The sequence below is a fragment of the Branchiostoma lanceolatum genome, chromosome 6 (genome assembly GCF_035083965.1).
Source record: "Branchiostoma lanceolatum isolate klBraLanc5 chromosome 6, klBraLanc5.hap2, whole genome shotgun sequence".
Classification (NCBI taxonomy): Eukaryota; Metazoa; Chordata; class Leptocardii; order Amphioxiformes; family Branchiostomatidae; genus Branchiostoma; species Branchiostoma lanceolatum.
Window position 1 is genome coordinate 591,384 of NC_089727.1, and position 25,143 is coordinate 616,526.

The following is a 25,143-nucleotide window of genomic DNA, read 5'->3' on the forward strand; positions in this document are numbered from 1 at the left end:
GGATCCACCATGAGAATACCGAAGCAGAGAAGAGGCCTGTAGTTAGATAAAGGGTCCGCCATGAGAATACTAAAGCAGAGAAGAGGTTTGTAGTTAAATAAAAGGGTCCGCCATGAGAATACTAAAGCATAGAAGAGGCCTGTAGTTAGATAAAGGATCCGCCATGAGAATACTAAAGCAGAGAAGAGGCCTGTAGTTAGATAAAGGGTCCGCCATGAGAATACTAAAGCAGAGAAGAGGTTTGTAGTTAAATAAAAGGGTCCGCCATGAGAATACTAAAGCAGAGAAGCTAAGAGGCCTGTAGTTAGATAAAGGATCCGCCATGAGAATACTAAAGCAGAGAAGAGGCCTGTAGTTAGATAAAGGGTCCGCCATGAGAATACTAAAGCAGAGAAGAAGCCTGTAGCTAGATAAAGGGCCCGCCATGAGAATACTAAAGCAGAGAAGAGGCCTGTAGTTAGATAAAGGTTTCGCCATGGGAATGCTAAAGCAGAGAAGAGGCCTGTACTTAGATAAAGGGTCCGCCATGAGAATACTAAAGCAGAGAAGAGGCCTGTAGTAAGATAAAGGGTTCGCCATGAGAATACTAAAGCAGAGAAGAGGCCTGTACTTAGATAAAGGGTCCGCCATGAGAATACTAAAGCAGAGAAGAGGCCTGTAGTAAGATAAAGGGTTCGCCATGAGAATACTAAAGCAGAGAAGAGGCCTGTAGTTAGATAAAGGGTCCGTCATGAGAATACTAAAGCAGAGAAGAGGCCTGTAGTTAGATAAAGGGTCCGCCATGAGAATACTTAAGCAGAGATGAGGCCTGTAGTTAGATAAAGGGTCCGTCATGAGAATACTAAAGCAGAGATGAGGCCTGTAGTTAGATAAAGGATTCACTATGAGAATAGTTAAGGAGAAAAGAGGCCTGTAGTTCTGCCATGAGATTCCCTGCGTGCATTAGAAGCTCTATAGTGCAGCGGCTTACGCGGACACAATGGACATCCAGATTCTTAGCAGGTGTACTTTTCTACAAGGCGGCACTTCTGTGTTAATAAAACATAGTAACCGGTAACCTGAGAGTTTGTCGTCTGTAGCATTCTCTGGTCCGCCAAGTGAATCCTGTTGCCGTCCGCCGAAGATCTCACAAGTTGTAACAAATACATACTTTAAGTAGGTGCAGTTTTTCTGTTATCCACAAGGTGGCACTTCTGTGTTAATAAAATAAGTCAGATTTTCCTCCCAGCCCTTTCATTGTCTCCTCTCAGCCTGACTGAAGCTCACTTTAAAATGTCTTAAAAACCCAAGAAAGCACCACAACAAAGACAATTTGGATCCAAATTATATTTCGTACAAATTTCTTGTCACTTTACTTGCAGAAGTTCAACATTAACATAACTTTATATTTGTACTGGGTAACTAGTATATAGATATATATATAATTAGTATAAAAAACAAGGTTCAGTAAGAGATTTAGCTCAACACCAGTGTTTTCAATATGTATAACATTACATATAAAATATAATTCATATTTTTGTGTAATGATAATACAGGACAATGCTTGCAAGGCACTTGATGCTATCATAATCAGTAATGTTTAGGTAAAACCTTATGATAAAAGAAAAGTATGTAAAACCTTAGAGTAAAAGTATTGTAAACAGTCATTTCATTTAACATCATGAGCGATACGTAGTTACCACTTTTGGGTATAAAATCATAGTCTTACAATATTTACATTGTCAATATGTTACATATAAATTCATTAAACAATATCTGGGTATATCTAGATACACTGTTATACCCATTAGAAATTTTTATTTTAGTACTCATGCAGATTACTCAATAACACTCCAGGTTATAGTTAGGTGTGGTGTCGAACGGCTGGGTGGCTACAGGCTGAGCGGACACGACATCTAGAAGTCATAGGTTAGAGTCCCGACATACCTGGCTAGACGTTGTATCCTTAACCTTAGGACTTTAAATGACATTCCTCACTCTACCCAGGTGTAAAAATGGGTACCTGACTTTGGTTTGGGAGGTATTAAAAAAGGCGGTGGAAGGAGAGGGTTGGGCCCTGCCTTCTAATACCGTGCCGTTACACAGTGGAACAAGGTGAACCCACCACTCCTACAGCCTCAAAAAGGCTATAGGATTATCCTTGTTATAGTGTTACAGTGTTCTCGCCAGGCCTTTTCAGCATAGGGGCCCCCTATGCTGTGATTTGGACCCCCTATGCTGTGGTCTGGACCCCTATGCTGTGTTTCAACCAGCAAAGGGGTGTTTCTTTCTGGGACAAACCTTGTGACCCTTCATAAATCTTATAAAAAGTTCATATTTGGCTTAAGAATGAGGCTGTGACAGAGGAAAAACTCTACTTCACAAAATTTATCCCTCAAAATGCATGAAATAATGTCTCATTGGGTTATGAATTTACAAAGCTCAGCGGTAAATGTTGTACCTAGTTTGCCTTGCCGAAGGCAGTGGGCAGGTCGGCGTAGATCTTGCTGGCGAAGTTCTTGAGGTGTTCCTCGGCCGTCATCGGCGGGTACTTGTTCGACCCGTCCAGACACGTCAGGAGGGCGTCGTCGTCAGGGTGGACGAAGAACGGGATGGACCTGTGGGGAAAAGTGCAAAATTAAACAGTGCCCCCTAGCTTTAGCAGGCAGTATTACAGCAGGGCATGTTCAGGGTGGACAAAGAATGGGATCGACCTGTGGGGAAAAGTGCAAAATTAAACAGTGCCCCCTAGCTTCAGCAGGCAGTATTACAGCAGGGCATGTTCAGGGTGGACAAAGAATGGGATCGACCTGTGGGGAAAAGTGCAAAATTAAACAGTGCCCCCTAGCTTTAGCAGGCAGTATTACAGCAGGGCATGTTCAGGGTGGACAAAGAATGGGATCGACCTGTGGGGAAAAGTGCAAAATTAAACAGTGCCCCCTAGCTTTAGCAGGCAGTATTACAGCAGGGCATGTTCAGGGTGGACAAAGAACGGGATGGACCTGTGGGGAAAAGTGCAAAATTAAACAGTGCCCCCTAGCTTCAGCAGGCAGTATTACAGCAGGGCATGTTCAGGGTGGACGAAGAACGGGATCGACCTGTGGGGAAAAGTGCAAAATTAAATAGTGCCCCCTAGCTTTAGCAGGCAGTATTACAGCAGGTCATGTTCAGGGTGGACGAAGAATGGGATCGACCTGTGGGGAAAAGTGCAAAATTAAACAGTGCCCCCTAGCTTTAGCAGGCAGTATTACAGCAGGGCACGCTCAGGGTGGACAAAGAATGGGATGGATCTACAGGACAAGTGGGATATTAAACAGTGCCCCCTAGCTTTAGCAGGCAGTATTACAGCAGGGCACGCTCAGGGTGGACGAGGAATGGGATGGATCTACAGGACAAGTGGGATATTAAACAGTGCCCCCTAGCTTTAGCAGGCAGTATTACAGCAGGGCACGCTCAGGGTGGACAAAGAATGGGATGGATCTACAGGACAAGTGGGATATTAAACAGTGCCCCCTAGCTTTAGCAGGCAGTATTACAGCAGGGCACGCTCAGGGTGGACAAAGAATGGGATGGATCTACAGGACAAGTGGGATATTAAACAGTGCCTCCTAACTTAAGCAGGTAGTATTACAGCATCATTCAGGTGTACAAAGAATGGGATGGATCTACGGGGAAAGTTTAAAATTAAACAGTGCACACACCAAAAGTATGCTGCAAACTATGAAATAGAATATAAATCTTAAACTCCTTATACATGTAAAACATTAAAGGCTAACGTAAGTTACTATCTTGGAGAAGAATGTGATATTGAAGTGTTCATTCCGACTGACCTGCGAGGAACTTTCCTCCATCTCTCCTCCTCTGGGAGGACCACTCGGTGGGGCTGAGCAAGAAAGACAGATACCTGTCAATTCATCAATATTGTCATCTGGTCAATCAATCAATAGTGTTGATTCATCAATGCCGTACAGTACTGTCATCTTGAATGTAAAGGACAAACAACACTAGGCAGAGATGGAAGGGAAAAAGTGACTGTTTAAAATTGAGAAATACTTAGTTTTATGCTTCGATGACGGTTAGACATCCAGGTAGTAATATAAATGTATTATAAGGACAACTTGAAAGCAAACCTGAAAAAATGCAACATCAAGCCTCAAAGCCTAGAGAAAATTGCGGTGCAGAAGAGCAGATGGCAAGAGGCACGCACAGCAGGAATCGCCTCTTTCACGACCAACTTCAACCGCCAGTGTGGAGCGCAAAGCCAAGCGGCACCAGCCCTCAAGCCATGCGGGAGGAGAACACAGCTGCGGCGTATGTGGACGGATCTGCCTGTCTAGAATCGGACTGGCCAGCCACAGCAGAACACACGAGGAATGACGTCATCGTTGGCAACGACGGACAGCCATAAGCAAGCAAAGCAATAGAAGTGCGAATAAAGAGAGAAATCTTTATTGACACAACAAAAGTACTGAGCGACTTCCGTAAGGTCTTCTACAACTAAACATGCAAACAACAAACGATGGGATACAAAATGATTAACCTACGTACAAGTATAACAAGTATATGAATACTTCAACATGTCGAGTTTAAACTATTGCTTACACTACTAGTTCTAAGATCTAAACATTCTTTGATATATTTACCTATCTGTACACAGTAAGGGTTGTCTCCTTCTAGAATGTATTTGAATTTATCTATAGAATAGAATGTATCAAATTCTGTTGAGCAAGCGGAAAGAAGGTTGAACAGCTTTGAGCGTTTATCATGATATCGTGGACAATCTAGGATAAAGTGTCGTTCATCTTCAAAAAATAAACAAACAAATAAACGATAAACAAGTTGTAGAGTATCAGACTTGGTCTCACCGTGGATCTGAGTTTGTCTCCAGACCAGCGCTGCATCATGTCCCCGATGTTCACCACGACTGTGCCCGGGATGGGGGGGACTGGCACCCAGCGGTGGTCCAGCGTCTCTATCTGCGGGTACACACAGCACAGGTGAGAAATGCACCTGGTGGTACCTGGGACAGGTGAGAAATGCACCTGGTGGTACCTGGGACAGGTGAAACAGGTGAGGGGGGGACTGGCACCCACCGGTGGTCCAGCGTCTCTATCTGCGGGTACACACAGCACAGGTGAGAAATGCACCTGGTGGTACCTGGGACAGGTGAGAAATGCACCTGGTGGTACCTGGGACAGGTGAAACAGGTGAGGGGGGGACTGGCACCCACCGGTGGTCCAGCGTCTCTATCTGCGGGTACACACAGCACAGGTGAGAAATGCACCTGGTGGTACCTGGGACAGGTGAGAAATGCACCTGGTGGTACCTGGGACAGGTGAGAAATGCACCTGGTGGTACCTGGGACAGGTGAAAAATGCACCTGGCGGTACCTGGGACAGGTGAGAAATGCACCTGGCGGTACCTGGGACAGGTGAAAAATGCACCTGGTGGTACCTGGGACAGGTGAGAAATGCACCTGGCGGTACCTGGGACAGGTGAGAAATGCACCTGGCGGTACCTGGGACAGGTGAGAAATGCACCTGGCGGTACCTGGGACAGGTGAGAAATGCACCTGGCGGTACCTGGGACAGGTGAAAAATGCACCTGGCGGTACCTGGGACAGGTGAGAAGTACACCTGGTGGTACCTGGGACAGGTGAGAAATGCACCTGGCGGTACCTGGGACAGGTGAGAAATGCACCTGGCGGTACCTGGGACAGGTGAAAAATGCACCTGGCGGTACCTGGGACAGGTGAGAAATGCACCTGGCGGTACCTGGGACAGGTGAAAAATGCACCTGGCGGTACCTGGGACAGGTGAGAAATGCACCTGGTGGTACCTGGGACAGGTGAGAAGTACACCTGGTGGTACCTGGGACAGGTGGAACAGGGACAGGTGTAACGGGAGAGGTGGAACAGATAAGGTTGGAACAGGCAGCAACTGATGGGACAGGGTCTCTATCTTGGAATACAGACAACAAAGGTGAGAAATACACCTGGCGGTACCTGGGACAGGTGAGAAATGCACCTGGTGGTACCTGGGACAGGTGGAACAGGGACAGGTGTAACGGGAGAGGTGGAACAGGTAAGGTTGGAACAGGCAGCAACTGATGGGACAGGGTCTCTATCTTGGAATACAGACAACAAAGGTGAGAAATACACCTGGCAGTACCTGGGACAGGTGAGAAATACACCTGGCAGTACCTGGGACAGGTGAGAAATGCACCTGGCAGTACCTGGGACAGGTGAAACAGGGAACCAGCATACATAAACCACCTTAATCTAAATACTTTACAGTACCTCCAGCCCAGGCGCGCCATCCTGCCAGAGCAGCGTGATGGACCCATAGTCCGTGTGACTTACCTCCAGCCCAGGTGCCTTACCTCCAGCCCAGGCGCCTTACCTCCAGCCCAGGTGCCTTACCTCCAGCCCAGGTGCCTTACCTCCAGCCCAGGTGCCTTACCTCCAGCCCAGGTGCCTTACCTCCAGCCCAGGTGCCTTACCTCCAGCCCAGGTGCCTTACCTCCAGCCCAGGCGCGCCGTCCTGCCAGAGCAGCGTGATGGACCCGTAGTCCGTGTGCCTTACCTCCAGCCCAGGTGCCTTACCTCCAGCCCAGGTGCCTAACCCCAGCCCAGGTGCCTTACCTCCAGCCCAGGTGCCTTACCTCCAGCCCAGGTGCCTTACCTCCAGCCCAGGTGCCTTACCTCCAGCCCAGGTGCCTTACCTCCAGCCCAGGTGCCTTACCTCCAGCCTAGGTGCCTTACCTCCAGCCCAGGTGCCTTACCTCCAGCCCAGGTGCCTTACCTCCAGCCCAGGTGCCTTACCTCCAGCCCAGGTGCCTTACCTCCAGCCCAGGTGCCTTACCTCCAGCCCAGGTGCCTTACCTCCAGCCCAGGTGCCTTACCTCCAGCCCAGGTGCCTTACCTCCAGCCCAGGCGCCTTACCTCCAGCCCAGGTGCCTTACCTCCAGCCCAGGTGCCTTACCTCCAGCCCAGGTGCCTTACCTCCAGCCCAGGTGCCTTACCTCCAGCCCAGGTGCCTTACCTCCAGCCCATGTGCCTTACCTCCAGCCCAGGTGCCTTACCTCCAGCCCAGGTGCCTTACCTCCAGCCCAGGCGCGCCGTCCTGCCAGAGCAGCGTGATGGACCCGTAGTCCGTGTGCCTTACCTCCAGCCCAGGTGCCTTACCTCCAGCCCAGGTGCCTTACCTCCAGCCCAGGTGCCTTACCTCCAGCCCAGGTGCCTTACCTCCAGTCCGGGCGCGCCGTCCTGCCAGAGCAGCGTGATGGACCCGTAGTCCGTGTGCCTTACCTCCAGCCCAGGCGCCTTACCTCCAGCCCAGGTGCCTTACCTCCAGCCCAGGTGCCTTACCTCCAGCCCAGGTGCCTTACCTCCAGCCCAGGTGCCTTACCCCCAGCCCAGGTGCCTTACCCCCAGCCCAGGCGCCTTACCTCCAGCCCAGGTGCCTTACCTCCAGCCCAGGTGCCTTACCCCCAGCCCAGGCGCCTTACCTCCAGCCCAGGTGCCTTACCTCCAGCCCAGGTGCCTTACCCCCAGCCCAGGTGCCTTACCTCCAGCCCAGGCGCCCCGTCCTGCCAGAGCAGCGTGATGGACCCGTAGTCCGTGTGCCTTACCTCCAGCCCAGGTGCCTTACCTCCAGCCCAGGTGCCTTACCTCCAGCCCAGGTGCCTTACCTCCAGCCCAGGTGCCTTACCCCCAGCCCAGGTGCCTTACCCCCAGCCCAGGCACCTTACCTCCAGCCCAGGTGCCTTACCTCCAGCCCAGGTGCCTTACCCCCAGCCCAGGCGCCTTACCTCCAGCCCAGGTGCCTTACCTCCAGCCCAGGTGCCTTACCCCCAGCCCAGGTGCCTTACCTCCAGCCCAGGCGCCCCGTCCTGCCAGAGCAGCGTGATGGACCCGTAGTCCGTGTGCCTTACCTCCAGCCCAGGTGCCTTAACCCCAGCCCAGGTGCCTTACCCCCAGCCCAGGCGCCTTACCTCCAGCCCAGGTGCCTTACCTCCAGCCCAGGTGCCTTACCCCCAGCCCAGGCGCCTTACCTCCAGCCCAGGTGCCTTACCTCCAGCCCAGGTGCCTTACCCCCAGCCCAGGTGCCTTACCTCCAGCCCAGGCGCCCCGTCCTGCCAGAGCAGCGTGATGGACCCGTAGTCCGTGTGCCTTACCTCCAGCCCAGGTGCCTTACCTCCAGCCCAGGTGCCTTACCTCCAGCCCAGGTGCCTTACCTCCAGCCCAGGTGCCTTACCCCCAGCCCAGGTGCCTTACCCCCAGCCCAGGCGCCTTACCTCCAGCCCAGGTGCCTTACCTCCAGCCCAGGTGCCTTACCCCCAGCCCAGGCGCCTTACCTCCAGCCCAGGTGCCTTACCTCCAGCCCAGGTGCCTTACCCCCAGCCCAGGTGCCTTACCTCCAGCCCAGGCGCCCCGTCCTGCCAGAGCAGCGTGATGGACCCGTAGTCCGTGTGCCTTACCTCCAGCCCAGGTGCCTTACCCCCAGCCCAGGTGCCTTACCCCCAGCCCAGGCGCCTTACCTCCAGCCCAGGTGCCTTACCTCCAGCCCAGGTGCCTTACCCCCAGCCCAGGCGCCTTACCTCCAGCCCAGGTGCCTTACCTCCAGCCCAGGTGCCTTACCCCCAGCCCAGGTGCCTTACCTCCAGCCCAGGCGCCCCGTCCTGCCAGAGCAGCGTGATGGACCCGTAGTCCGTGTGCTCCCCGCACCTGATCTGCCGCTCCTTCACGTGGTGGGGGACGGGGGGGTAGCGCAGAGGACGTAAGAGCGTGCTGTTCCGCCCCCTCCCCATGGAGCGGTGCACGTCCAGGAAGCCTGGGATATCCTGCGGAAGAAAGGTTAGTGTTACTGAGGTCACATCTATCGATTCTTACATTCAAACAACTGGTATCGAATGGCGGAGTGGCTAGCTTAGCGGACAGGAAATCAAGAGATGACGAGTGTGATTCCTGGCAAGATGTTGCGTCCTTGGGAAAGGCACTTAACACAACTTTCCTTACTGCACCCAGGTGTAAAAATGGGCACCTGGCTTCAGTTGGGGAGGTCAAAGGAGATAGAAGGAAGGCTGTGCCCTAGACACGGTGGATGATAACCCCTATGGCTTTTTACATTAAAACAATGATGCTCAACTGGATGGATCATAAAGCATAAGTTCACAAAGTTACATTTCAAAGGCTATATTCTAATCACTTGGCTGTTGTATCATTGTGCATCCATGAGTTTTCTTGTTTGTGTTGACTTACCGGGACGTTCAGTCCGATAGCCATGACCTCTAGAATCCTCAAGGTCAGCTGGACACACTTGTCAAAGAACTGTAACCCGATCCTCTCCAGCTCAGGCAGCTCACTGGGCCAGGACTGGGGGGAGAAGGGAGAGAAACATGGATCCATCGACTGATATCGATCAATACCAGGAACCTGAGCACCTGTTTCAGTCAATCTGATCAGTAAAATTTCACCTGTTCTGGTTAATTGGTTAGTAAAAGTCATTAACCTGCCACCTTGTTCTGGTCAACTCCTAATAAACTCCTGAACCAGTAATAGCGAGTGATATGGAAGAGTGATGCATGACCTATGTCATATGTAATTCGACACCACATACTTCATCATGTTTTTCTTACTTACACTGTAGCTAGTATCTTTCAAAAGTAGCCGGTTAGTAAAATCAATTAACCAGCCCACCTGTCCTGGTTCACTGGCTAGTAAAAGTCATTAACTAGCCCACCTGACCTGCTTAACTGGTTAGTAAAGTCATTAACCAGCCCACCTGACCTGGTTAATTGGATATTAGAAGTCTTTAACTAGCTATCCACCCTAGTTAATTGGTTAGTAAAGTCATAAACCAGCCCACCTGTTCCGGGGGAAGGGGGGGCAGCATGTTGAAGGCCTCCTTCAGGTCTCCCGGCCGATCTGCCGCCACTCTAGAAGGAGAGAAAAACTGTCTCAGTTTCTGCATCACTAGTCAGGATGACATGTAACAACAAGACCATAGCACGTCCAGGTCAAAATATACAAAAATTGAAGTTCTGCTGCAGTACCAAGGTCACATACCAGGGGGCCCAAACTCGACCCGCCCACATACCAAATATCATCGTAATCCATCCAGAGGTTCTTGAGTTATGCTGACTACAATAGTCCGGAAACACAAACAGACAGACAGACACACACACAGACACGCCAAAAAACAATGTCTCCATTTATCATTTCATGGAGATAATCATGTCACAGTGCATAACTTTTATACAGCCAGCAGAGATCAAACCTCCTTTAAGTGCCAGTGAATTAATTTCCTTTGTTATTTAAGAAAAAAATTGGTATTTTCTGAAGACATCTACTTGTTTGTAATATTTACATCAGTTGTCTACTGTGTGCTCCTTGGTGGGACAAATTAGCAACGTCAAGTCACAGAAGTGACCCCAGGCAATACCTGAGGTAATGGGGGGGGGGGGGGGGGGTACTTTCCGTGACATCACGACCGGTTGATAATTTGTCCAACCAAACAGCACATAGTAGCCAATTTGATTGAAAGATTACATAGATGTTTTCAGAAAAGACCAAATCTTAATGTGAATTATAGAGGACATTTCATGTCAGGGGCACTTTAAGGGGCTTTGAATACAGTACAGTTGAGGCCAAACACATGAGTCTTGAAAAATAGAAAAAATGGGAGTTTCACCTCTCCCTCTCGATGGCGACCCAGCCGTGGCGGCCGCGCGACCCGTCGGACGGACGGCGGTACTTTTCCTTCACGTCCACGGGAAGGGCGAAGAACCGGTCCGACACATCAAACAACTCCTCAACCTGCAGGTGGGAATGATAGAGAGTCAGCAGGGACAAATGTAGCATGACTCTCTATCATTCCTACTTTACTTGTCTAAGAACCGGTCCGACACATCAAACAACTCCTCAACCTGGAGATAGAAGTGATAGACTGTCAGCTGAAACAAATGTAGTGTAATTTTACTTGTCTAGAACCGGTCCGACATATCAAACAGCTCCTCAACCTGGAATGATAGAGAGTCAGCTACAAATACAATCACAGTTCACTTTCTCCATTGTCTATGGAAACCCATAATGACTGCTGACACGTTTAAGGGCTCCCTTGGATTTCTGTTTCTCAGTTAAGGTTTATAAACAGCTGTGTTTGTGTTCTGAATAGAAGTGGAGAAATTAGAATCAGTTTGTGTTGACACTAAGTACATGCTTTCATCATTCAAGCAGATTTCTGCTTTATCCTTTCATTTGCTGAAAGCCCTGGGAGTGGCAGACCACTTAGGACAACGCATTTCTGTGTTAAAAAATACAAAATACTGAAAAACGAAACTCGGTAAAATATTAAAAGTAAGTGACTATAGTAACAGATTGTAAGAGCAGTAAACGTATAGGTCAAATAGATCAAGGTAACATTTGTGATTCCAGCTCATTCAACCCAGGTGTAAAAATGTGTACCTGACTTTGGTTGGAAGGGGGGAGGTAAAAGGCGGTGGAAGGAGAGGGTTGGGCTCTGCCTTCCAATACCGTGCCCCAGACACGGATGACAACAACCAACTGTCCCTACGGCCTAAAAAATGCTCTGAGACTACAAAAAGAAAACAAATTTTCCTCCTGACTGATGCCGGTGATCTCAGGTAAGTGAAACCGACCTCAGACAGCGCATGAGTCAGGCTCTGCCCTAAGTTACCAGGTTATTGGAACCAGCAGCTCAATATCAAAGAAAACTAAAACAAAGTTTCCTGACCTGGTCCTGACTGATGCCGGTGTGCGTGAGGTAGGTGAAGCCCACGGTAGACAGCGTGTGTGTCAGACTCTGCGCCAAGGCGACCAGCTCGGCCCTGTTGGCTCCGTCCGGGGACTGAGACAGGCCGTACGCTGAGAAGTCGATGATCGGGATCTCTTCAGCCATCCTGGAACAGCCTGAGAGACAGTCAAAGTTTGTTACCTTTGCCGAGAAGGCTAATAGTATGTTTTGCACAGTGTTCGTGTATGTGTGTCTGTCAACACGATAACTCAAGAATGCCTTAATGGTGGTATTGAATGTCTTCATATTTGGTAGGTGCCTGGTAGTTTTTTGTGAGACCTCAAAATAATTAGATTTTGGGCCCCCTAGCGACTTGCTATGGCACTGCAGCGGAACTTCCCGGGTTTGATATCTCGTTTGTTAGTTTCTCTTTGTATCTTAGTAACTGTGTATGCCAAAAGGCCTTGATTTAGGGGTGACAGTCAAAGTTTGTTTGTTTAGATGCTTGTAGATACTGTGAATGACAAGAGGATCTAAGTTAGGGGGGGTCAGCCAAGTTCGTCAGTTAGTTAGTTAGTCAGTTTGTCTGTAGCTTGTAATTCTGTATGCCAAGATAATGTGATCTCTTCACCCATCCACACAGCTAACATACTAGGGTACTGTCTATGCTGCACGCTAAATTCAGGAAGGCAGGGGCTAGGTTTTACGTTAAATTTGGCAGGCTGGCTTCGCCATATGCTTTATTCAGGTGCCCATTATGCTAAACATTGAATGCACAATGTTATGTGAGCCCTATTTTATGTATTTGGAAACGGCTGGCGACACTGTGTAATTATTGCATTGCCCTTTGGTGCCTTTTGTTACTGTTATGAACAAGGTTGTGAGGGTATACAGTGTTGAAATAGGCAAATATATAAAATATTGTTTTGTTATTAGAAAAAATAACAATACTCAAAATTAGCCCAACTTGAATCATGTAAAACCTAAGATAGTCATTTTGTTGTAGTGAATAGTTTTATTCCATACTTATGTCTTGTTCTATGTTTACTGTTGTTGCCATACTTTGTACCTGCTACAAATGTATTACATTGTAGTCGTGCAATTAAGTTCTTCTTCATAATGACATGCACAACCTCCACAGGGAAAGATGAACTTAAATTCCTCCAATTCCTTTCATAATACAAAATTGCAGTTAACAGGATGTCTTACTAGTCTGACATATTTTCATTTTGATAACAGGTGTCGTTCAAAGTTCAATATCCCAAAGACACAGAAAATAATTTCTCGAGCCCGTTTTCCTTTCACAAGCCAAATGTCTAACTCAGCTCTAACTGCGCATTGTTTTGTTACGCTGAACTTTGGCTGAACTTAAGTCGCCATCTTGTTTTGATCCGAGGGTTACTTTTCTCCTTGCTTTTCTCGATGCAAACTTGTTCTTTAACTTTCGTCACGGTTTGGCCAAGCACCATAAAATGCTGCCTTATGACATCTACCTGTTTATTTCACCGTCCTTACGACATGGACTTAAGTCTAATTAACAGACAGGCAAGATCAACCGACTCACCTTCAGCTCACACAAGTTCTAGTTCAGACGGAATATCCCGGGCCCTCCTACAGAATGGTACAGTCCGCCCCGTCCCAGATAACGGACGCGTGACGTCATCACAAGGTCGGCCGGTGTCACGCCAAACAAGCCGTCTGCTAAGTAAATGTGCCCAGGTGCTGTCCAGTGGAAGGGGGCGGTGAGGGGCCATAAATTATACATGAGAGTCTGTGCGTCCAATATACTATAATTATATATCAGTAACGACTCCTTGGTGCGTCGCACTCGTGTTAAGCAGAAGTCTCATGAGTAAAAAGACTCAAACTAAAGGTCGATCAGGATATGCAGCTTGTATTCTTCAATACAAACCTGGTGTGCTATGCCATTAAGGCGGTTGATGCCGGGTATACAAACAAACAAACAAAGCCGAGCCCCGCCCTAACACGCCGGCGCAGTACCTCATCTGGCAATTATTTGGGTGATGCAGTTCTTTGACGCGACACCGGATGTCCAAGATTTGGGACGTCCCACTTTGTCCTCAGTGTTACCACCGGAGCCGGACGGAAACTTACGTCGGGAGGGAGGGAGGGAAAAGGTTCGTGGCTTTTTAACCTCTTCGGGATTGTTATTGTCCTTCTATTAATGACGTAATTAAGGTTACAATGACCTCCAACCCCAATCTCCAAGTAGACGTAGAAATGCAGAATCGTATCGGTAAAAACAAGGTAAAAACTACAACAACAAAACCGTACCATTCAGTCTCAATCTTCCGGTTACGAGGAACAGCGGATCTTTCTTGAACACTTTGACCTTTCACCATTTCGCTGAATCGGGGGTTACGATTTCGCCTCTCAACATCTGCTTGAAGATTACTTCACCCCCACATGTTTGCCATGGCAAAGAATTGTTACGTTTATAAGTCCGGACAGTGCTTGGATGGGAGACCAACCAAGGACGTCCGGATTGCTGTAGCCTCACGAAGCTTTCCACGAAATCGTCTTCCGGGAGGGACGTAAAACGGGGGTCCCGTGCTCGAGGAGGTGCCTCGAACACGTTAAACAGCCTCATTACCCTACACATTGGGTACCTGCCTGTGGCACTGGCTGCAAATACACCTGATATTATTATTATTTATAAGCCCATCAGTCACGGTTGCGACTACTACGCATGTTGCAGTGTCAAAGTTTAAGGCCCCTGAGACGTAAACAAAACCCGTGGGGGCGTTGTTACTAGTATGCAAATCTAGACAATGTGGAGAAGGGAACTGTTTACAAGCCAGGGGCCTTCACCTTTGACACTGCACATGCGTAATCGGAACCGCGAATGGGCTTACTGTAACGTTTATTAAACTCCCAGTTTTGGGTCAACCTAGTGTGCCTGCTCTAGCACGACAACCGTCTCACCGGGCCAGCGACTTCAGCTGCATACATATGGGAATGAGTGAGCATAGGGAGATTGAGGATTTTAATTTGGTTTACTTGTTCGGCTGTATAAAAATACAGCCCGAGGGCTGCCCGACTAGTCAAAGGCTTAGCCTGTATTTACACAAGCTCTCGGCCGGAGTTTACTGACCTCTAGGGGGGTGGCGGTTACAGGACCGGCTGGCCACTAGGAGCGCGATTCGTCAGGCTAGTCAAAGGCTATTATAATAATAATATCAGGTGTATTTGCAGCCAGTGCCACAGGCAGGTACCCAATGTGTAGGGTAATGAGGCTGTTTAACGTGTTCGAGGCACCTCCTCGAGCACGGGACCCCCGTTTTACGTCCCTCCCGGAAGACGATTTCGTGGAAAGCTTCGTGAGGCTACAGCAATCCGGACGTCCTTGGTTGGTCTCCCATCCAAGCACTGTCCGGACCGCGCGTTGCTTAACTTCCGAGATCGAGGGATCGGGTGTATCCAACGCGCTATTATAACAACAAAGGGCTAGCCCTGGGGACTGGGCAATATAGGACTTTGCTGTGCACACTTTTAAATCCTGTGGGATGTCAATATTAAAGGGGAGGGCATTGCTAGCCTCCTATGCCTACATGTACAGGTCATTTAAGGTCAGCTCATGTGGAAACCCCGGCGGTACAGCTACATATACATATCTGTCTCTGCTAGAAACAAAGCTGTACCAGTGACGTCACACCATGGGAGACACTTGACTCGGTTTTTCGACTCTCTTGTGAAGACATAATTAGGATCAATTAGGTGACATGTTGTTTTGTTTGAGGTCTTTAAGGTGACCTGTCTGATTAATGGTGCGGCCCGCCTATTCGGAATATTCCATTGGAAAATGTCAGGCCGGGGTAGACTTTTTTTCTGAATGACAGTACGTATGGCGATGGAAAACAATTTATATATAAACAAACACGCACATGCACGCACACACACGCACACCTAGCCTGCACACATGCACGCACACACACGCACACACACATGCACGCACACACACACACACACATGCACGCACACACACACACATGCACGCACACACACACACACACACACATGCACGCACGCACACACACACACACACCAATCAAAATCTAGAAGGGGAGGTTGCGAAGATAACATATTAAGGACAATAGAAGATGTCTAAATATCTGACCTGAATAAAGTCAATCAGACCGAGGACATTATATAATGTCTTTGATCAGACAAACCTTTTTTCATGCAGCATACAGGGATAGAAACAAAGGATAGAACAATTAACTAGCCCTGTATTTCTTTACAGAGAGAAAACTCAAACAAACGACGCTCTGATCCTGCAACCGTCGCCATGTCATCAGCTGACAAGTCCCACCTGTCAGCAGATGACATAACAAGGAGGATAGATTTGATTAGATTTGTTCATTTGGCTGTAAAACAAGCTCCTCTTCAAGTTCAAGCAAAACTAACCAGCCCAACATTTCTTTACAGTCAGCAGAGCTAGAGAGAAACTGAACCAAACCAACGATCTGATCCTACAAGAGGGCCTGTATGGGGGGGGGGGTGTCCCGAAAACGCTCAGCTACGCTAAATTCGAAGGGCTGGTCACGTAATACGCTGAATTCAGAAAGCCTCCCTATGCTCTACGCTAAATTGAGAAAAGCCTCCCTACGCTAAAATATGGAGTGGTCGGCAACGCTCTACGTAAAATTAAAACGGCCGATTACGCTCGAGGTAAAAGGGGCATGCAGGCCCTCCTACAACTGTTACCAGACTACGAACCAGGACCAGATGTCGTCAGCAGAGAAGTCCGACCTGTCTTCAGAAGATGATTTACTCCAGATGCCTTAAGTACAATAGTGAATATGTCAACTGTACATCTTCAATAACCCTGACTAGCCCAACATTTATTTACACAACCCGCAGAAAGAAAACTCAAACGAACGACGCTCTGATCCTGCAACTGTCGCCGTGTCGTCAGCCGAGAAGTCCGACCTGTCGTCAGAAAATGAGCTCATCCAAAAGATCGACATATCAAGGACAATGGAAAATATGTAAACCATTTATCTTCAATAAACATAACCAGCCCAACATTTATTCACACAGGCTGCAGAGAGAAACTGAAACAAGCCAACCCTCCGATACTGTTACTGTCGCCTGGAGTAATAGGATATATATCAAGGACAAATTAGAAAATATATTTATGTGAACTGTTCATTTCCAGGAAGAAATTGCGACAACTTCTGAACCTCCATTGAAGTCGCCATGTCTTCAGCAGAGAAGTCCGATCTGTCGTCCGAAGACGCCCTCCTGCGGAAGCTTGCGGAGCTGCAGCTGGTGTCTGCGCGGCTGGACGTGCCGGCGGACCTGCGGGAGGACTGGGCCCGCAAGGCGCAGCGGCGCGCCAACGACTACCTGTCGAGCCTGCCCGGCAGTAAGGTGATCACCGCAGGGGATGAGGCGGAGATGGAGGAGGCTGTGGGGGCCGTCTTACCCATCACGGAGGAACCCGTCAGCTTCGGTAGGTACCATCACGGAGGAACCCGTCAGCTTCGGTAGGTACCATCACGGAGGAACCCGTCAGCTTTGGTAGGTACATGTACCATCAAGGATGAACCCGTCAGCTTTGGTAGGTACATAGTTGTGCATGGACTTGCCCCGTCCCCCCTGGGGGTCGACCGATGATGATGATGATGATGAGGTACATGTAACATCACCGAGGAACCCGTCAGCTTCGGTACTTATCTGTTTTACATTTGAAATATTATAGGCATTTGTATCTGTATAGTCAGTATAACCGCCCTTCGAAGTAATAGACCAGCTTCACAAGCAAGCTTCGCGGCGCCACTCAACCCCACCCAAGACTTTCCGCATCGTCCAATCAAAAAAAAGAAATAGCTGCTTTGCTCCCGCTATTTCTCTTCACAACAGCTGCAAATCTGCTTGGCCCCCGTCCTTCTACTTTGTCTCCAAGGCCGTCATTAGCCGGTGCTGCCGTGACGGTTGTACAAATCCTTCCCAGGACGTTTGTACACATCTACATCCTCTACAAGGGAGAAAAAGCCGAAACTTTACTTTCTATATGCACATCTATTTCCTGTGCTTAGGTAGATCTTGCAGAATAGTATTTAATTTTACATACCTTCAACGTTACAACACGCTTTATACTAAGTTGGCCTCATGTGTATTATGATGCACGTAAACCTACAAACCATGACCTTCCAGATGCGGCCTTGGACAGTTTCTGCACCTCGGTAGGAGACCACATGCTGATGCGAGAAGGACATCCGGGGTACTTTGCCTACGTGCCGGGCAACAGTTTGTATCCCTCCGCCATCGGGGACTTCCTGGCAGCAGCGTTCAACCCCTACGCCTGTAAGTTGGTAGCTGTGTACCTGGATATCATAACCACCGCGCCAGCCTGGTTAGCACACCATCGGGAGCACCACGGTATCTCGACGGCGCTGGGAGTGATGCCGGCCCGTCCAGGCAGATTAGCGTGCCGGGAGAATGGGGTGGTGGTTCTACGGGCTTTGCTTAATTAGTTATCTCACTTCAATTATATTGATAAAACGGATTTCTCATAGTCCTAGTTCACACTTTTTTTTTAATCAAGTAAACAAAAAGCTGATTGCTGAAATTTGAGTCCTCGTGATTTTGTTCTCACAGTGGTGAACTACGCCTGTCCTGCGGCCGTCCAGATGCAACATTCCCTCATCCGCTGGGTGGCGCGCCTCTTCGGCTACCCAGAAACCTGTGCGGGAAACCTGACGTCAGGAGGAACGGTGGGCAATCTCATTGCCATGGCAACGGCAAGAGATGCGAAGAAACTACAAGCGAAAGATTATCACAGGTTTACAGATCCAGAAATATTCATGTTGATGGTAGCATCATCAATACATACCTTAAGGCTAAAACATTTTTGGGACTGCATCTGTAAGCAGCGACACCTGTGCTGCAGTACAAGGAAAACCAGTCAGCATTTCCCTGAGGAAGATGACAGACGGTCACCGAAACGTCGGTTGAATAAAGAAATTAGATATTCACAAATAGTCTTTTTATTCAGTGACTTGCCAGCCTGATGAAACTATTCACGGAGGGGGCTTAAACATTTGCCTGGCAATTACTAATCGATAATTGTGTTTGATTTTGCCGAAGAATTTTTGAGTTGTGCCCGTTTTGGAAAGTTTCCGCTGTATAACCGTCGCTTTTTGTTATTTCTAGGTGCGTTGTTTACCTGAGCGAACTGACCCATGACGGCATTGGGAAGGTGTGTAATGGTTCCATCACGCTGACAATCTTTTCATTTCTGTCGCCATTGATCACTTGTTGTACTAAGTAGGAGGTCCTAAACTATACGACTTAATCTCCCCCCCCCAAGAGCTATTTACCACTCAAAAGTCATGACCATAGCTTGTCGAGAACACGAGATATCAAAACCGGAAGTTCCGCTGCAGTACCTTAGAAAGTTGCTAGGTGGTCAAAAATATAATAATTTCGAGGTTTTATCAAGAGCTACCCACCTACAAATTATGAAGACAATCTACCCAGGCACAGTCTAGTAATGTTGTTCACAAACAAACAGACAGACACACACACGCGCGCATCCTAAAACATAACCTTCTTGGCGAAGTTCATTACTTGTATGCTTGGTTGATAATCCCATGTTGTTTCTGTGCTGCAGGTTTAGTTGACCTTGACCACGACGTGTTTCTGTGCTACATGTTTGGTTGACCTTGACCATGAAATGTTTCTGTGCTGCAGGTTTAGTTGTCCTTGACCATGAAATGTTTCTGTGCTGTATGTTTAGTTGACCTTGACCACGACATGTTTCTGTGCTGCATGTTTGGTTGACCTTGACCATGAAATGTTTTCCTGCTGTAGGTTCTCCACACTATCGGGATGGGAGAGTCCGTCATCCGGAAAGTCCCCGTCACCGAGCGGTTCGGGATGGACCCGGAGAAACTAGCCGACGCCATAGAGAAAGATGTTAAGGTGCGTACATCCTCCTCCTGCCTATTACAGTCAGCACAGTTCCGACATGGTCCCGTGGATTGAGCATGTTCTGGTTAACACTGCTTTTAATGTTTTGCGCTTCCTCTTTGATGATACGGTTCAATGTCTGTAAAGTCACACATAGTCGACTATGGCCTCCCGACCTTCTCTAGACCATGGTTTGGAGAGTTTGTCGTAAACAAGATCATCAGTCCGGGTATTCGAACCCAGAACCAAGTCAACAACCCTACTAGTCCAGCGGCTGAATAATTGTGCAGATGTGCCTAACATACCAGATTTGACACACATGTACTTGATGTACCATTAACAAGTATAGATATGGCGGCCTCTCAAATCTACGCCGAAGAACTATAAGACCGTCTTGCCACCTTTTATCTACAGGAAGGGTTGATTCTGTTTGCCATTACCGCAACCACGAGTACTATAAACTAGAGGCGTAGAACCGATAGCAGAGTGGGCTTGCTGGGGATTCTAACCCAGAACCTTTAGATTCTAAATCAACAACCCTAACAACAAGACCACCATGTCTGCAGGAAGCTGATCCCGTTCGCCATCGCTGCCCACATGGGCACCACAGACGTGACAGAGACCTTAACCTTCTCTTTCATCTTTCATTCCCTCCATCATGACCCCATAGTGTGACAGACTTACACCTTCCATTTCATATGGTTGATCTTTCATTCCCTCCATCTCATGTCTGCAGGAAGGGTTGATCCCGTTCGCCATCGCCGCCGCCACGTGTACCACAGACGTGGGCTCGGTGGACCCCATCGCCGAACTGGCCGACTTGGCGCGGAGTAGGAAGGTCCTGAATGTGTGACAGGGGCTTCCTCTTTCGTCTCTCTAATGTTTCCTTCACTCAACCGGCTTTTTGCAGGAAGGGCTGATTCCGTTCGCCATTGCCGACATTGGCACCACAGATGTGGGCTCAGTCCCCAGTGTGACGGAGACTAGGACCTTCTCTTTTATACCGTTGATCTTTCATTCCCTCCATCTCATGTCTGCAGGAAGGGCTGATTCCGTTCGCCATCGCTGCCACCACGTGTGCCACAGACGTGGGCTCAGTCCCCAGTGTGACGGAGACTAGGACCTTGTCTTTTATACTGTTGATCTTTCATTCCCTCCATCTCATGTCTGCAGGAAGGATTGATTCCGTTCGCCATCGCTGCCACCACGGGTGCCACAGACGTGGGCTCGGTGGACCCCATCGCCGAACTGGCCGACTTGGCGGGGTAGGGAGGTCCTGAATGTGTGACAGGGGATTCCTCTTTCATCTCTCTAATGTTCCCTTCACTCAACCGCCTTTTTGCAGGAAGGGCTGATCCCGTTCGCCATCGCCGCCACGGGCACCACAGATGTGGGCTCAGTCCCCAGTGTGACGGAGACTTGAACCTTCTCTTTTATATCGTTGATCTTTCATTCCCTCCATCATGACCCCATAGTGAGACAGAGACTTGAGCCTTCTCTCCCATATAGTTGATCTTTCATTCCCTCCATCACATGTCTACAGGAAGGAGTGATTCCGTTCGCCATCGCTGCCACCACGTTTACCACAGACGTGGGCTCGGTGGACCCCATCGCCGAACTGACCGACTTGGCGCGGAGTAGGAAGGTCCTGAGTGTGTAACAGGGGCTTCCTCTTTCATCTCTCTAATGTTTCCTTCTCTCAACTGTCATTTTGCAGGAGGGACTGATTCCTTTCGCCATCGCTGCCACAACGGGCACCACAGACGTGGGCTCGGTGGACCCCATCGCCGAACTGGCCGACGTGGCGGAGCGGCACGGCGTCTGGCTGCACGTGGACGCCTGCTACGGCGGCTTCTTTGTCCTGTGCGACTCCGTCAAACACCTGTTCAAAGGCGTGGAGAGGGCTGACTCCTTTACCTGCGATCCACATAAAGGTGAGTATATATAAATGATGATAATGTTTATTGTCGGTACATGCCGAAAGGCTAATTGCAAGTACATAATGCATGAGTATAATGATACAGATAAAGAGCTATTAAGGACTAGGTTCTACTACAGTCAGCTACTTACTTTTACATTCTATGATATACTGTACATCGATCTAGTTATGTTGGGTTTGGCTTCTTCTTTTGAGGCAGTGGAAGACAAATTTACTCACTTCTTCTATAATATGTGGGTTCCTTGATTAAATAGTATTTCTATATAAGTTCAAGACAAAGCTAGATGATCACTGGGCAGGGCGGTGTGAACGGGCGAAGACCAGGACATAACAGGCAGATGACTAGTCTTGCATGCTGTATGAAGGTATCAAGGTATAAAGCCGTGTCGCACTTGTGCGTAAATACAAGTCCGCATGGGTTGCGTGTAAACATGTTTTTGGTTTAGGTTAAGTTTGCAGCCGAATAAGTGATTTCTTAGCTATAGGTTCGATCACTTGCTGCACAACGGTGGGTTAAAGTAAAAAACAACTTTTTTCCCCGCAGGCCTTAATTAAACCAAAGAAATGTTAATGCGCAACTAACGCGAACTTGAATATACGCAAACTGGGGGGGGGGGGGATTCTTCGGACAGTTTTGCATTTGTCCTGCAAAATCACTGCCTTGTACAAATTATGCCATTCATGATTTTTGGAGCTGGAATGTCTGACTCGCGTAACGAGTCTGTGAGATAAGACTGAAAACGTAAATTATAGGGCCCTATCACACTTGTGTGTATATTCAAGTGCGTATGAGTTGCGCATTAACTTTTTTTGTTTTAAATAAAGCTTGCGGGGACGAAGTTGTTTTCTACTTTGACCGATGGCTGTGTAGCCTAAACCAAAAGCATGTTACGCAACTCATGCGGACGCAAGTGTGAAAGGGGCTATAGGCGGATAGAACGAGTTTTAATTGTAATAAGAAGCACGTTTCCACCCTCGCCATGTGCAGGTCTGTTCGTCCCGTTCGGGACCGGGCTGGTGCTGGTGCGGAACTGGAAACAGCTCCTAGCGTCCAACAGGCGAACTCCAGTCAGCACGCTACAGGACAGGACCAGCTTCTCCCGCCACCTCAACCCGGAGGACCTCACCTTCGAGCAGAGTACGCACTTCCGGTGAGTCATCTTCGAGCAGCGCACGCACTTCCGGTGAGTCACCTTCGAGCAGAGCACGCACTTCCGGGGAGTCACGCACTTCCGGTGAGTCATCTTCGAGCAGAGCACGCACTTCCGGTGAGTCACGCACTTCCGGTGAGTCACCTTCGAGTACAGCACGCACTTCCGGTGAGTCACGCACCTCCGGTGAGTCACCTTCGAATAGAGCACGCACTTCCGGTGAGTCACCTTCGAGCAGAGCACGCACTTCCGGTGAGTCGCCTTCGAGCAGAGAACGCACTTCCGATGAGTCACCTTCGACAAACTGTCCCTTGTGTTACAGCGCCGTTAGGGTTCGGGGGTGGAGGTTGTACCAGAGTACACCATGTGTAACACCCTTGCTTGTGTTACAGCGCCGTGAGGGTTTGGGATGGGGGTTGTAGCAGACTACACCATGTATAACGCCTTTGCTTGTGTTACAGCGCCGTGAGGATGTGGGATGGGGGTTGTACACGATTGTACACCATGTGTAACGCCCTTGATTGTGTTACAGCGCCGTGAGGGTTTGGGATGTGGGGTTGGGATGGGGGTTGTACACCATGTGTAACGCCCTTGCTTGTGTTACAGCGCCGTGAGGGTGTGGTTGCCGCTACAGGTGTTCGGGGTGGGGACGTTCCGAGCGGCGCTGCAGGAGAAACTGTACCTGAGTCAGTACCTGTACCACCAGCTCAAAGGTGAAATTATGTCATCAAGTTTTAACAGCAACAATTATGGCTTAGCATGACAACATCAGTGAATGGACTGGCATGACGCTAATGAAAAACAGAAGTCTGAGAAAGGTGGAGAAAACCGGTTGTGATACCTTCTTGGAAAGACAAAGGTCAATGACGATTATGGTCCTCCTTGTTGCTAACCTTGATACTGCCGCAGAGCTCCCGATTTATGTATCTTTTGGACATGTGCATTCTAGTTTCTTGTGTGTTTGTAGTTGTTAAAAGACATTACAAAAGCCTCTGTACTTTTCACGTGTGCATAAAGTATAATTTCTACCCACCCCCCTACTTTGTCCCTTTCTCAGCTGTCCCCGGGCTGTTCGTCCTTGAGCCTCAGCTGTCCATCGTGCTGTTCCGCTTCGAGGACGTCCCTGAACAGCACGGATGTGACGTCACGGAGTTCAACATGCGGCTGCTCGGCCAGGTCTGTATTGCTTGCTTGTTTTGTTTGTTTGTTTGCATGTTTGGTTGTTTTTTTAACCGGGGGAAATCATGTCGCCAACTGGTGATCCCTTGGGGCAAAACCCCAAACAAAAGTTATTTACATCGTACTGAAAGTTACAAAAGATAACGCAAAAGTTGCGCAAATCACAAATTCATACAAAACCAACGTAACATGTAATGACAAAGTCTAAATTATGTTGATATTATCATTCACGCCTTCTGGCATCATTCATTTCATTTTCATTTTATTTTATTTTACCAGGGAAATCACAGCTCAGGCCTGCGGCCTGTTTTTCAGGTGTCCCTGGACACGTACACATACATTAAGAACACAGTATTGCACATATTACATTATAAATAAGCTAAAAACATCAGTAGAAAATATATCGCTACAGTCCATTTTTGAAAGCCTTCAAACCGGTGAGTCGTCTTCGATCAACAGAGAGTCCATTCCAAAGTGTTGGCCCCTGGAACTGTAAGCTGCCCTTGAAAGACTGTACATTTGACTGCGGTATCGTCAGCAGATGAGGGTCCCAGTCTGCGAGTTGTTTTGCAGCTGCCCGTGTCCGCACTTTAAGCACCGGTGGCGACACCGCATCATAGGCTATGAAAGGTCATTTTGGCAGTTGGAGACGGTCTTTGCCGCCGTTAGATCTGCTAAAGTGTTCATTCAGTGTTCTTTCCTGACTCCGCCCCCCCCCCCCCTGCAGGTCTGTCGAGACGGCCGAGTGTTCATCGCCTCCACAACCGTACAGGGGAAGGTGTACCTGCGCGCATGCGTGCTCGCCTTCCGGACGCACCGGGAACACGTGGACGCTCTCGTCTCAGCGCTCCGGAACGGGTTAAAACAACTGTTGGAGTAGTTTTAACTTCACTTGCGGGGGGGGGGGGGTAGGGTGTGCGTACTCGCCTTCAGGACTCAAAAAGAACACATGGACTACTTGTATATTCAGTAATTCTACTGGTCTGTTTTCAGGAAATTTGGGATTGAATATCAGGGAAGGAAGCCCAAAAATATACATTTTGGGTCTAGAAATAGCCAACAATACAATAAAATGTATGATGCACAAACTCGATATGCCTCAATTATATATATTGTATGTAAAGGTTCAGTCATGTGAATAAACGCACAGTCCTTTCTCCAGTTTAAAGCAAAATGGCGGCCCGGTACTGTTTGCTAG

General features: G+C 48.6%; 2 protein-coding genes across 5 annotated transcripts; one reads left to right on the forward strand and one right to left on the reverse strand.

The window, feature by feature from the left end:
* Positions 1-1,311: 1,311 nt before the first annotated feature.
* LOC136436060 (uncharacterized) lies at positions 1,312-13,452 on the reverse strand. 4 transcript variants are annotated; one of them, XM_066429762.1, is made up of 9 exons: positions 13,300-13,434; positions 11,736-11,911; positions 10,674-10,798; positions 9,849-9,918; positions 9,242-9,355; positions 8,641-8,823; positions 4,845-4,955; positions 3,810-3,862; positions 1,312-2,597 (listed from the first exon to the last, which is right to left on the reverse strand). In XM_066429762.1, the coding sequence occupies exons 2-9, from the start codon at positions 11,898-11,900 to the stop codon at positions 2,441-2,443; spliced, it is 978 nt and encodes a 325-aa protein (XP_066285859.1). In that variant the 5' UTR covers positions 11,901-11,911; positions 13,300-13,434; the 3' UTR covers positions 1,312-2,440. The 4 variants fall into 4 exon arrangements, with proteins under 4 accessions (XP_066285859.1, XP_066285860.1, XP_066285861.1 ...); XM_066429763.1 differs by lacking the exon at positions 1,312-2,597 and adding an exon at positions 2,902-2,981 and having other exon boundaries at positions 13,300-13,441; XM_066429764.1 differs by lacking the exon at positions 1,312-2,597 and adding an exon at positions 2,998-3,077 and having other exon boundaries at positions 13,300-13,441.
* A 3,473-nt stretch (positions 13,453-16,925) lies between these two features.
* LOC136437142 (aromatic-L-amino-acid decarboxylase-like) lies at positions 16,926-25,036 on the forward strand. The gene is made up of 13 exons (XM_066431621.1): positions 16,926-17,214; positions 17,919-18,068; positions 18,363-18,546; positions 18,918-18,963; positions 19,578-19,688; positions 20,850-20,936; positions 21,022-21,084; positions 21,220-21,321; positions 21,394-21,610; positions 22,604-22,766; positions 23,373-23,479; positions 23,824-23,942; positions 24,673-25,036. Exons 1-13 carry the CDS (start codon positions 16,959-16,961, stop codon positions 24,823-24,825), a joined length of 1,758 nt encoding a protein of 585 aa, XP_066287718.1. The 5' UTR covers positions 16,926-16,958; the 3' UTR covers positions 24,826-25,036.
* Positions 25,037-25,143: the final 107 nt, after the last annotated feature.